Below are 14,471 nucleotides of genomic sequence, written 5' to 3' on the forward strand. Positions count from 1 at the left end.
GACCATTACTATACTTTACCCTTAATTTATTTAAAATTTTATTTGTAATTTTATATTTCTTCAATTTTGTCCTTAAATTTATATTTTTTTAAAAATTGATCCATGATTTTTTTTTTTGTAATTTACTCGAAATCATATACAATTACAACTTGAAATTCAACAATCACGAAAGATGACAAAATAATTAATCTAAAATTAAAAACGACCTGACCTGAACTCAATTCGTATCTGGTAAACATCTTACCTAAATTTTATCTATCAATGATGTGACCCGATCTGAACGAAATCCGACTGAAGTCCACTTGAACCGAAATTAACTGGTCTTTATCTGCTTCAGACCTGAACTGTTTTGACCTGAACTGACATCAATCCGAACTGAAAATGACCCGACTTGAACCCGATATGGATATGGTGTTAATCAACATGAAAATAACTCGAACTGATTTGACATGTACCCGACCTGATCCGATTCAAACCATCAAATTAACCTGACTTATACTCGATTTTATCCGACATGTCAGGATCCGATTAAAACCTGACCGATTACCTGATTTTACAACCTTAACTGACACCTTCTTGAGTAGACACTTCACCACGTCGGGCTATTGAGGTCGCCCTCTAAGAACGAGGGTAAGAATGTTGTTTGGGTAAAATTATTGAATTCTTACGTAATAAAGTTAATCACCAAGAAATTTTTAATCATTCGAATTATAATAGAATTTAATTTAATTATTAATTAAAATTTGAATAATATTGCAAACTAAATTATATAATACTCTAATTATATTTATAACATAAAATATAAGATTAATTAATACTTGAATATGATATATTATAAAATAAAATAAATAATATTTGAATTAAACTATCACTAGAGTTAATTAATTGGGTAAAGTATAGTAATGGTCACTGAACTTTTCTAAAGCTTTCATTTAGGTCCCACAACTTTTAAAACTTGCAATACAATCCCCCAACATTTAATTCGTTTGTAATATGGTCCCCCAACATTTCGTTCATTTGCAATATGGTCCCCAACGTAGCTGTTGGGGGACCATATTGCAAACGAACTAAATGTTGGGGGATTGTATTGCAAGTTTTAAAAGTTGGGGGGGCTAAATGAAAGCTTTAGAAAAGTTCAGTGACCATTACTATACTTTACCCTAAATTTAATAAAAGAATTTTAATTTTAGACTAAATTATAAAGTATTAAATATTAAAAAATATAGTGATAAATAGGAAGATTGGTTTCTTTTTCTAAAAGAAAGATTAATTTTTAAAGGTAAGAAAATTGCATAAGATTCTTAATCATGTGATAACTAAATGTCAAACATTAAGACATTGTGTTCGAGTTCGAGACTTCTAAAGTTAACAATAATTCATTTAACCGCTAAAATCGTTTAATTTACGCCAAAATTACATAGACTTAAAAGCATATCAATCCATTTTATTTATTAGCAAATCTAACCTTTAGTTTTTATTACAGGGACAATGACTTCATATCGTGAAATATTGCTGTCAGCATGCGGCCATTTTCCGTTTTCCATCTTGTTGTCCCTATCAAGAAAGCTACTAATCATATGCTTGGAACAAATTTTAGTGGCAGAACAATTGGAAGAATATTCATATAACCAAAAAGAAAAGAAAAAACATTGAAGAATTCATCAATTCTGATGTTTTCAGGGAAAATAATGGATGGACGGATGGTTGAAGGCCGAATTGAAAAGGACGAGGTTTACAGGTTATTCATGATCTCATACAAACATGAAAATGTTGAAAGCAAACAAAGAAAATGGCCCAAAAGGAGTTTATAAATAATCATCTCCTGGTCTTGGCCATAAAAATTGCTCGAAACTGATCCCATTTCTCCTACATGATGATTGCATGGTACAGACGTTCTGCCAGCTGCCAAGCTTCACAATCATTGCATTGATTTCTACAAACAATATCAGCTCAAGAATAGTTATCATCATCAACGATATTTCTTTTTAACTTTGCACAAAAAGATCTATGAATTCAATGCAAAACAATGATACATTTCCAGACACTTCTATTTTTAATTTCCTCCTCGTGGAGCCTTCACAAAAGGAATGAATAACAAAATACATAATGTTAGAGTCATTGAACTTATTTGGCTGCAGTAGAAAGTGTTCAACTTTAACCTCTCATCTGCACCACTTGCTTCCGTCGAGTTTGAAATCGTTCTCGTCCTATTGCTTACCACCTTACTGCAAATAGAAATTAAGAGTTCTCTGTTAGGAACCTTAAGCATTTTGTTTTAACTACATAATGCTTCAATGGTATTAATAGTCTAAAAGGAAAGGATGTTAAGAACAATATGTCTCACCTTCCTGGAAATATACAGCTCCCGTGACCTGCAAATATGCAGCACAAATTTAGAAAAAGAGAACTTCTCAGATTTCTAATACGGTACAGTAAAATCAGTAGATAAATGGAAGGGGAAAGAAAAAGAGAATCCAGGAACAAGGCAATGATAGAAGATGACTGAAAGAATAAAGAAAAGTTTCATTTTCTTAGGTAATCTAAACATAATGTTGTGCAGTGGGGTTCACTAGGAACCAGTGTCCAAACTGAACTAATAGTTCCTCACTTGAACAAGAAAAAGTTATTCCACGCCCTTTCCAACCTTCAAATCACGAAAAGAACCCATGTGACTCTGCCAGGTAGAAAATGCACACATGTTCTTTCTTAGGATTGTAACTTGGAGGTGCAATATTCCCACAACTTTACTTTCTGATAACTGGGCTTAATATTTTAAAACCTAACTACTTAATGCTTAAGCAACAGGTTAGCTGAATTAGGCCTTGGGACTATGGTAAATGCACAATAGTTGGGGACTAAAATATATGATCCTTGTAGCTAAGGAACTTGATCAAGGGAAAACACAAACAAAACTAACGCTGAATGTTAAATGTCCTCATTTACAATTCTTCATCGAAAATAGTTTGATTCCGAAGATAAGCTAAGCACTTGGATTACTAACCGCTTTCAATGGCTATGAGCACAAATTCAACTCTATTGAGGGACAATGTAAAGCTAAAAACAAATGTTGATTTAAGGAATGGATGTGGTAATACTTACTTGGGTCAGTGGTAGTTATCATGGCCGCACCCTTGAAGTCACACGATCCAGAAGCTCTCCCTTCCTTCTGATAGTAGCTATCAAATGCATAAGAAGCATGGTTCTTCACATTATTCGGCTGGTAGCAGCTCTCCCCTGGTTGAATCTCACTGCAATTTGCCCTCCCAGGGCCACAAGCCCAATCCAAAGCCGTCTGCAATGTCTTCGAATCAACTCCGTCCATTGCGATACAGAAGGTCTGGTTAGTTGTATCGTTTGCCAAAAAGGTCCCACTTCCTGATACATGAAGCAAATACACTGGGGTTGAATTCGAATAAAACAATCCCCAATTCGCCTCAGATATTGGGGGTGACCTCAAGTCCTCATTGAACAACTCGTATATACACACTGGAAGTTAGTTCGGGACGCAAAGGGGTTCCACTACGGTCTAAGACATGCTTAATAAGATTCGAATTATAGGTATCTGCATTATCTTTAGTAGCATAAGGCTCTTTCGAATCCCCCTTTGAAGGCCACCCACTCTCGGTAACTAACACCACAACATCGGTAACATTTAAATTCTTCATAGAAACATATGCAGCGTCAATCATGGCATCCAGCACATTAGTGTAATGCAACAAAGTATTAGGATCAACCATTTCTTTAGACGGTGTCAATGGCTTAAACAAGGAATTATCCAAGGGAACCACACCTTTATTCTCCATAAACACATAATAAGGATAAAGATTCATCATTAAAGGAGACCCAGTTCTTGACAAAAACTGAAGCAAAGGTACCATAACCGAAGTTAAGCTTTGGTTAAAGTAAGCCTGAGAAGGAGGGAAGGTATCAAGAACAATGGAAGCTGCATGTGGGGTTGAAATCTTGATTTGAGTATGCAAATTTGCAGCCACCAAAGCACTGTAAAGAGATTGAATTGCGGGAAGCAGCAAAGGAGCCGAGGATGGTACGGTCGTTAAGACCTCATCTCCAACTGCAATACCGGTGATGAGCGTTTCCGGGTAGTAAGCGACGACGTTTCGACCGACCCAAGAAGCCGCTGTGGTGTTGGATGACCCTATTGCCAAAAGCTGGTTATTCGGTACACTGATAATGACCCGGATCTTTGTTTTCGCCAATGCTTTGAGTAAATCGGGGTTCGCATCATACAATCGAATGTGATAAATTTTCTGCACTTGCAAGAATGAAACCAAGTCCGCTGGTGAAAGCAGATCTGAGACATCCGTGCCTATGTTAACACCCACAAACGGTTCTTTATCTTGCTCTTGTGTTTGCAGCTTGATTTCTCGGAGTAAAGCTGATGACTTCGCTGCAAAAATTTGTAAATTTTTTAAAATATATATTTATAAAAACTGAGGCTCTATTGGTTTTGTGATTTCTAGTAAGCTGTTTTCTGCTGAAGTTTTTGAGACATTACCTGTTGAAGAAACTGTAAAGCAGAACAAAATGATGATGATAAAATAAGTTGTAAACTCAGAGTTCGCCATTGAAGAGGAGCTTCAGCTTTATTTCTGCATCCTCCGCTTCAGTCTCTGCTAGAAATCCTAACATTATCTTCCCAAGCTCTCCGTTCTTTCTAATGGAAGAGACTGGATTCAGTAACCCTTTGGGATTTATATCGGTTATGCTTGGGATTGACTTAAGAGGTCGACAATACAGTAAGAAGGGAGAAAAGTACCGACATTTATCAAAAGATTAGCAAATTCAAAGTCTTTCATGGGCATAACTGGTTTTCTTTACTTCCCCAAGGATGGTTTCCTTTTTTCTGGTACTGTCCACAATTCAATCTCTAGCCTTACAATTACCACAATACCCCTTAGAGCCGACAAGTGAAAAAAATGTTTTTTTTTGCTTGTTTTTTTTCTTTCTTTCTAACGTGTTCTGAGAGTTATGCCCACACGATCATCAACAACACTTTCTAGTTCCAATTGGATTGTTTTTGTTTGGTGAGCTTTACTTTAGGAAAAGTGCAAAGCCAATAATGTGGTAATTAGAAGCTGTGTTGGGTAAGAAGTGAGGGGCAGCAATGTAAATGAGGTCCGGTGAGCTTTGAGATGCTTTATTGAATAATACAGGCTGGCGATTCCAGAGAAACGCTGCCATAGGGGTTTAGCATTTTAAGGGCAACAGTTCGCTTCTCACTTCCATAACTGAACTCACTTGTCGACAATGTCCATGCCTAAAATCAACTGCGGGATTCAGACTCGTAATCGACCCCCCAAAAAATAACTATGTTAAATCACTCCGTCTGAGTTGTCCAAATCTATAAATCTTGTCTCACGTCCTTCAAAATTTATGTTAGGAATTTAATTAAAATTTTGAAAAATTAATTAAAATTGAAAAATTAAACTATTAGATTTTGAATTAACCTAAAAAAATTACAATTGTATCATTTAACTATTGGAGTAACACCCTGGTCTATGTATTTACCCTTGATTACCGATCCTTATACTATGAATTTAAGCAAAATAGTTTTTTTATGAAATCAAATTTTTCACATCCGTATATTTAATTTTTAGATAAACATGTAAAATTTTAAGTATAAATCCAAACGTTAAATAAATAATAATCTTTAAAACTTAAAGAATAAAAATAATAATGAATGAAATGATTTTTATTGTTTATTTATATATTTTTTGAATAATGGAATATATTTGTATAAATAGGTGGGAAGAAAATTCCAAAAAAGTACATGAAGGAAGAGCAAAGACAATTATACGGTGAGGAATTGAACACGGAGGACACTAACTAAAAAAGCACAGGTACACCATAACAAGCAACTTAGTCACGAGCATAATAAACAGAACACCTGCATGTCTTGGCAAATTCACATGTCCGGCTAACAAATATTGTATTATTTATTCTTTCCTTTTCCTTGTTTGCGTTTGGTTAGGCTTTGACGCTTTACATATTAACGAATCATGAATGTCTTGATTTTTCATGATGGTGTGGGCTTAGATATCGGATGGCCTATTTCCAGCAATTCATTACCCTTTACACAAGATTGAAAGATGGATTAGAATCAAATGTAAAATGCCGTTTGAGTGTTGACTAAATAATAATGATTACCGAAGCAGGAAAGCATAATGATTGTTTAGGTTGAAATAGCAGTAAGTACATCGATGTCGGAAACAATTTTCAAAAATCAGGAATGCCTTTTAACCTTACATCGTACTCAGTTAATATTTTTAAATTCATCACTAATCCATCATTCATGATAAATAATTTTTTTTAAATCCACACGAATACATTATTAAATTCATTCACACACCTACAATCCAACTTGAGATGTATTCGACTAGATCCACCTTACAACAACCTTAAATTATACATAAGAAACAAACGTAAAACAAACACGTCCATTAAGAAATATATAAAATAAACTAAGAATTATATGAGTTAAGTGTTAACATAAATTTTAAAATACATAAAACACCATAATAAAAGATATAATTAAAACCTATAAACATAAATAACAAACATATAAATTATACCTAAATTTATAATGATCCAAAATTTAATGGGTATTTAGTGGGCGGGCGGATGCGGGGTTGGTAAGGTCTTAAACTCATCACCCGCCCACTACCCGTGACGGATATCACTTTCTAAATCTACACCCGCTCACTATCTACTAAAGTTATATCCATCTACGCCCCCAATTAAAATAAATACGATGTAAAATACATGAAATTGTACCCGTTTACCATCTCTACTTACATAAACATAATCTTTATAGAGGGTGATTTCTCAAATACTGAATGGCTTCAGTTTTATTTATATATGATATTATTATATTTTATTATTATATTTATTTAAATGTATTTCAATTTAAAATATATGTTTTACATTTTATTTAAATCTATTTGTATTTAAAAATAATTTTATATTTAGGAGAAGACACATTTTAGCCTCTGAGTTTCTTCACTTTTTTCTTATTATTATCTAAATATTTTAAATCTGAATTTATCTATATTTTCACATTATTACCTAATTTTTTTCATATTAGAACCCAAATTACATTGGTCCACTTTGGTATATGAATTTGTTATTTTTCTCATATTAATATATTTTTTTGTAACGATATTAAAATTGAATGATATGATACTTTGAGGTTGCGTTATACTATCATCCAAAAATAAAAAATAAATGTTATTAAAAATGATAAAAATATATATAACATAATATTGAAAATACAACAGAATACAATAACTGAAAAAAAGGGTAAAATTTATTAAAATTATAAAACTTAAATATGTTTAAATTGTTACTAAATGTTGAAAGTAAATAAATTCAAATACTACTAATATAGGAAAAGTATCGGATTCTAATACTAATATAAAAAAACATTTAATGAAAATTACGTTATCGATTTACAAGGATTTTCTACTTCCAACTTCAATAGAAAACAGTTCTCTAATTAATAATTATTGATTATAAATAATTCGCTTAACACACGGACTTTTGTAAACAACTCATCAACTTCATATGTTGATGTACAGAGTAGGCCCAAACAAGGAATACTGTGCTAAATATACAAAAACAGACAAGCTTATTTTGATGCTATGGGTGCCGGAAGCATATGACAAAATCCGGGTTCATGAGTTGGTTTCTGATATTGAAAACCAGGACGAACCGCCCCTCAACGTTTGATTAATTGTCAATTCGACAAATTATTTTTGAACCCCATCATCGGAGGGCATTAACAAAGGCCATCAATGAATCCACATCCCTCTTCTCTGAGGCATACTTTATTGGTTTAGCTGAGTGTTTGGGAAAGAAGAGTATGGTGGGAAAGCTTCCCAACTGCAACTCTTTCTGCGCGTACTCCTTATGTTCACCATCGCCTCTGAATTTTGCAACCTTCACCCCAGAACCTGCCAGCTTCTCAGCCAATGCAACATATGATTCTTCCATTGCCTGTTTTAAATTTGTACATTGATCCGTCAGAATAAAAGCCAATGAAAACAACATTTCTCAATCTAATTCCGCTTAGTATGAAGCAGGGGATACCTGGCAATAAGGGCACCAAGGGGCATAGACTACAACAATCCATGGCTCTTTCCGGTTCTTCAATCTCGCCAAATTCTCAATTCCTGCCCTACTCAATGTGACCAAGCTCTGGCTATCGAAAATGTCAGCATGAGCAGCAGCGCCATTTCCATTTCCGTTACCATTAAGTTGGGCAGAACTGTCTTCTTTCAAGTTCCCTTTATGAAGACCACACTCCTTGGCCTTGGCATCTTCCCACCACCACCTTCCTTCCCTTTCATGTTGTCCTGGTAATACTGGTCTAGTGCAAGGCTCGCAACCGATGGACACAAATCCTTGAGAATGCAAAGAATTGACAGGCACATTCATCGCCCTTAGGAAGTTCCAAATGTCAGTACCGTCGACATTGGCAACAGGGTTCCACTTCACCAAGCTACCAACTACGCCATCCAAACCTTCAAAAACAGGATCAACTTGAACAACAGGAACCTCTGATCGTGTTCCCGGAGACTGATCTTTCCTTTGACCTGTGATCCAGGCACGCAACCCCTTGAGAGCTCTCCTCAAAGGCCTCACTTTCCTAACACGGCAGCATTCTTGGTGTCCATCCTCGTAGAATGAGAACAACCCTTTGCTCCTAACCAAGGCCTGAACTTCAACCGCATCCGGAAACATATACTCGATACGGATCCCATAATGCTTCTCAACCTCATCAAAGAATCGGTAAGTTTCAGGGTTCAGCCTGCCAGTATCAAGGCTAAAAACCCTGAATGGTCTACCGGTCAATTTTGCATACTCAATCAAAGCAACATCCTCCGCCCCACTGCAATAAGAAGAAGAAGAATTGATTAATCAATTAAAATATTACGTTACTGATTTACACTCAAATTTACCATCACAGAAAATGAATCGAGTGATTTGAAAAGTAACAGTAGCACCAAAACATTAAAGCCGTATTTAATTTACAGATTAGATACTACTGTGTTCGATGAAATTGCTTAGGCCATATAAGATAATGAAAGTATTGAATTTAGAGCTAAGGGTATACCTGAAAGCGATGGCGATGTCGTTTCCAAACTTCTCTAAAGCCTTATCCATGATTTCAAGTGGAGAAGCGTTGTCGAGTTCTTTGGCCAATTGCTCAAAATCCTCCACCTCAACTTTTTCCGACACTTCTGTTCATCCATAAATAGTTAATCCCGATCAAATCTCTCTAATCAACACTAAATTAACAATTTGGAAAAAAGTGATTTTACCAGGAGCAGAGATGCTTGCAGCCTGAGGAAGCAGGGAATCATTCCTTTTTGGCTCTGCATTCACGGGCTTCACAGCGAGACGTTTTTGAGATAGATTCACCGTTGCATGGCGATCCGCTAGCCGGAGTGATCCGACTTGAGCAACTGGAAACCCCAAACAAAAACATCAATAAGCATAATTGAGATTTGAGCCCCCTAAAAACCTTTCTTAAAAATGAATTCGAAGTACCTTTGATGTCTGAGGACGAACTAGAACGAGAAAAGCTGGAACCGGAAATTGCAGCGGAAGAAGAAGAAGTAACAGTAAACGCCATTTCCGAAAATTATTCCTTTGTTCACAGGAAACAGAGAAAAACTTTGGCTTTCCCTGAGATTCTGGATTTCTTTTCTTCTGTGTTTAGCGTTTGCGAGAGAGGTAAAGGGTTAAGTAATAGGCTGACTAAAGACCGGGGGGTTACCAGGTTCATTGAACCCGGACGCAATCTCGGATAACATGAAATTGACGACGTGGATGATTTTGGTTGGTTGACCTTAATATAGTGGGATCATCGCTTCCGTCTCGTGGTCTGCACAAGGGTACGTGGTCAATGTAAAGACGGCTAAGTTCGTATTTGAAGGGTGGAAAGACGGTCCTATTATTTTCTTAGATTCTTCCTTTTTATCATTTTTTTTCTTTTTTGTGGTAATCCTAATATATATATATATTTGAAATTTGAGAGAGACAGAGTAAGGTGCGGTTTAGAGTCTGCAATTTATTGTGACCTCAGCTCTGAAGAATCATTTGGTTCACTCGGGGTGGTCCACGCCATAAACAATGGCCCGATCTTTTCCTTTAAAATATTTCCCCTTTTTTAATAAATTTAAATGGTGTGGAAAATATCTAATTTCATTTTCTTTCTCTGTTTTACATTATACATTGTAAGATAAATAAAACGAATGAAGTCCATAAACTATCATTAAATAATATGAAAATGACATTCTTTATTTATTAGAATTTTAATAGTTATAAAATGATTATTAAATTTATTAAATTATTATCAAATGTTATAAAATAATAATAAATTTTAATAAAATTAAGGAACATTAATGTTATAAATTTTGATAATTTTTTATTAATTTGATAAAATTTAATCACTATTTCCATGATAATTTATAATTATTTTATAATTACAAAGATTTTAAAAATAAAAAAATTATTTTAATATAATTTAGTGATCATTTATGTGTTTCATCTCATAAAATAAAAGATACTCATAAAAAAGAAAAACTCCCACCATTGAACCTGCTTTAGCCTTCACTCCGGATATCTTCATTCAAAGATTAAGAAGTGATACATTATAAATTGGAATTAGTTATCTAATTTCTTCAATTTTCTCAACATTTCAAATATATATAATATATGTATTAATAACCAACAACCAGTTGGTCTGGTGGGACGAGACACTAGATTCCTTAAGCAAGGTTAAAAGTTCAAATTCTAATATTTACGAATGGATCAAATTTGGTTAGGATGGTCACCTAATACCCTATTCGATCAATAGACCATAAATCAATGATTAATTAAAAAAATGTGTATTAATAAAAAATCATGTATAGATTTTATATAAAAACATACTACTTATTAATCTAATAAAATCAACTGAATGAATATGCTTAGCAAGAAAGTGCAATAAACTATAATAATTTAATGTACTTTTATATGTATTTTTAAAGAAATAGGTAGTTGGTAATAATTGTTATTATTATTTTAGAAAAAAGCTGGGTAACCATCTACTTCTAAATTTATAATATTTATAAAAATAATTTTCTTATAAGGCACTAACTGCAGTGTTTTGATGCAACCGGTTTAATATTTTTGACTTGAAAATGATGGTTTGTTCCGATGGTCAAGAATATTATTATCTTTAGTTATCATGATTCGTTTTTTTTTTTAAAATATCCCAAATTTATTATATTGGATTGAAAATAATTTGATTCTTTAAGAAATATTAGTTAACTTTTTAATTTAAATAATAAAATATTTAATATATTTTAATTTACCTATATAATAATCCATGCATCAGGTATTAATGTATTAGAATCATAAAAATTAAAAAATGTATACTTAATTAAAAAAAAATTTGTAATTATATGGTAATGCGTTCTAAAGATTTTTAACCGCTTGACTGTAAAGACTTAAACACCCTTACAGTTCCTAGTACTTTAACCTGAAACTTTAAAAGATAATAACCGTCTTTTTTTTAACTATCGAAATAGTTTGATTTGTGTTTAATTAAGTATTCTTAAAACCTCAAGCGAACGTGAGGCATAATTCTATTTGAAATGAAATCTACATTTCGATTACTCCATTCGAACGCATTAAAGGCTAAATGTGTGTGGGGACCTGGTAGCTGGTGATGCATTCAAAGGGCACTTAAATGTGTTGTGGCTAGCTGGTCGTCAATTTTATAAAATTCTTTACATAAAGTTATGTATTACATCGTATACGTAGTGCCTGTATTTTTGTTTGCATTATAAGATTATATTCAAAATAACATCAGGAGATTTATGGTACGTTTGAATACTCTAAAAAATCATATAATTATTTTAATTGACACAACAATGTAATTATAAATTTTTTAAAACATATTTAATCAGTAAAGTATAACAATTACATCTTAATTTTAATAGTATCAATTATAATTACATGATTATTTAAATTAAAGTATTAAAATAATAATTGATCTATTCTATTCCGTAGTGGTAAATCAGATATAGATATAATATATTATGATAAAAATACTGTAAAAGATATGTTTTTATAAATAATAAGCATTACATAATATAATTTGAGTAGCTAAAACATATAATATTCAGGTTTGATGGTTTAAGACGAGTTATGCCATAGGGTGCTAAGATATGAGAAGGTCCAAGTGTTTGGAACATTGGATGGTTATTGGAAAGAACAAAATAGTTCATCTTTACATGGAAAGGGACGCTCCGCTTTGTATTTGAATTCATTTGAGTGAGTTTAAATATACCAAACAATATATTAAATCCGTTAATTTTAGTGTAACCATTATGTTTTTTTATTAAAGTTTTATTATCATTATGTAATCATTATGTCTTTTGATTCTTTTTTATAATTAAGTAATAATTATTTATTTTTTAATTTTTGTTATCTTTTTTATTTAATTAATTATACATACATATATAATTTTATATTTTATGTTGTTTAATATTTATGTTTTTAAGTCAGCAACTGTGTCAAATTTTTTTTAAAAACTTCGATGATTGAATAATTTTATATTTATGTTACACATATTGAGAAATTTTAATATAAATTTAGACATTACATAAGGATATTATAGAAATATAATATTTTATTTAGTTTTTAGATAATTAATTCAAAATATAAAATTGAACGTTACATAATTACTTCGATATGTCAAAAGTTTCAGGAATACGAAAAGTTTAAGAAATTTTAATTATACATACATACATATATAATTACTTGTGAATTTTATATTGTACATTATATATGTCTGTAAGTGTTGACACGTTATTTTCATTTTGCGACTTTAATATCAATCAAATGTCACGTGGCGGCACATTCTTCTTTTTCATATCTTTAACCAATCGATATTCATCTTTAGACAATCGTCTCGCATATGGATGCCTCTCCATTTGTTGTGTAGGAAGATGATTATGTTCTTCACATATTACACTTATCAACCAATACTTATATATACTTGAATACTTTCCTACCAATTGGAATGGACAATTAATTTTTTTGGTAGCAGAATTTTTACTTGTTTCCTTCGGTTTATATTCACCACCAAGATCACACATAAGCGTGACTTCATACAAAAAACCACTTGTATCCGTGTATGATCTTTGAGTTATTATGACGTAACCAAGAGAGCGCCCCTTGCTTTGCGCCCAATATTTTAAATCTTCATGAGAGTGAAACACCTAAATTCAATTAATTTTCATTTATGACGATATTCTCTTGCAAAATATATATAGTAGTAAATAAAATAAAAAAAATTTATAATATGTGATTGTTTTACCTGATTAGAGAAAAAACGCAACGTCGATGTAGAAAATTCAACATCATTTGAGTTGTTTTCAGAAGAAAAAAATAATATTTTTATGTGTCAAATGAGAACAAGATTCCTGCAACTAGGGGTGTTCATTCGGTTAAAACGGTGGCCGACCGAACCGAATTAACCATAACTGAATGAACTAAACTTTTTTTTTTCTTTAACCGTTAATCGAACCGAATTTTTTTTCGAACATATTAACCGAACCGAATAAATTTCGGTTAATTCAGTTAATTTCGAATTAACCGATTTTTTTTAAAAAAAATTCTAATTTATATAAAAATTAAATATTTTTTAATTCAAAAAAGTTTATAATTAATTTAAATAATATATTATAAAATAAAAATTTTAGATAAATTTTTTAATTAATTAATATTGATTTAAGTTTAAAAGTTATTGGATTTTAAATTATTAATTGAGTTTTAAATGGTTTGGGCTTAGCCCATATGTTATATATAATATATTTAATATTTTTTAATTAAAAAACAGTTTACAATTAATTTAAATAATATATAATTATAAAATAAAAAATTTATATAATTTTTTAATTAATTAATATTGATTTAAGTTTAAAAGTTATTGGATCTTAAATTATTAATTGAGTTTTAAATGATTTGGGTTGAGCCCATATGTTATATATAATATATTTAATATTTAAAATTTAATTTCAGTTAATTCGGTTAATTAACCGAATTCAAACCGAATTAACCGTTAACCGAATTCTAAAAATTTTATTAACCATTAATCGACCGAACTAATTCGGTAACCGAACCGAATTAACTGAATTAATTCGGTTCGGTCGATTAACCGAATTAATTCGATTATTTGAACACCCCTACCTGCAACAAAATAAAAAAGATATAATAAAATAAAATTATATAAAATAAAATAAAATAAAATTATATAAAAAATAACTATACATATTGCCTCGAAAGAACAAGTAAAAAAAAACTATATTATACTTTTAATTACAAAGTAACCCAAGCACACACAAAACTAAAATATCAAAGATAACCGAAGATTAATATCTTGAAAATGTGTA

The 14,471-nt window shown here is 31.8% G+C and overlaps 1 protein-coding gene and 1 pseudogene across 2 annotated transcripts; both read right to left on the reverse strand.

The window, feature by feature from the left end:
• Positions 1-1,960: 1,960 nt before the first annotated feature.
• On the reverse strand, positions 1,961-4,830 carry LOC120189967 (annotated as a pseudogene).
• Positions 4,831-7,555: 2,725 nt separating this feature from the next.
• LOC120190639 (5'-adenylylsulfate reductase 2, chloroplastic-like) lies at positions 7,556-9,764 on the reverse strand. Of its 2 annotated transcripts, XM_039193684.1 has the most exons (6): positions 9,574-9,764; positions 9,345-9,488; positions 9,137-9,263; positions 8,110-8,911; positions 7,777-8,016; positions 7,556-7,703 (listed from the first exon to the last, which is right to left on the reverse strand). In XM_039193684.1, exons 1-5 carry the CDS (start codon positions 9,656-9,658, stop codon positions 7,786-7,788), a joined length of 1,389 nt encoding a protein of 462 aa, XP_039049615.1. In that variant the 5' UTR covers positions 9,659-9,764; the 3' UTR covers positions 7,556-7,703; positions 7,777-7,785. The 2 variants fall into 2 exon arrangements, with proteins under 2 accessions (XP_039049615.1, XP_039049614.1); XM_039193683.1 differs by having other exon boundaries at positions 7,556-8,016.
• Between the last annotated feature and the right edge of the window lie 4,707 nt (positions 9,765-14,471).

This window comes from Hibiscus syriacus, unplaced genomic scaffold (assembly GCF_006381635.1).
Source record: "Hibiscus syriacus cultivar Baekdansim isolate YM2019G1 unplaced genomic scaffold, ASM638163v2 tig00116962_pilon, whole genome shotgun sequence".
NCBI lineage: Eukaryota > Viridiplantae > Streptophyta > Magnoliopsida > Malvales > Malvaceae > Hibiscus > Hibiscus syriacus.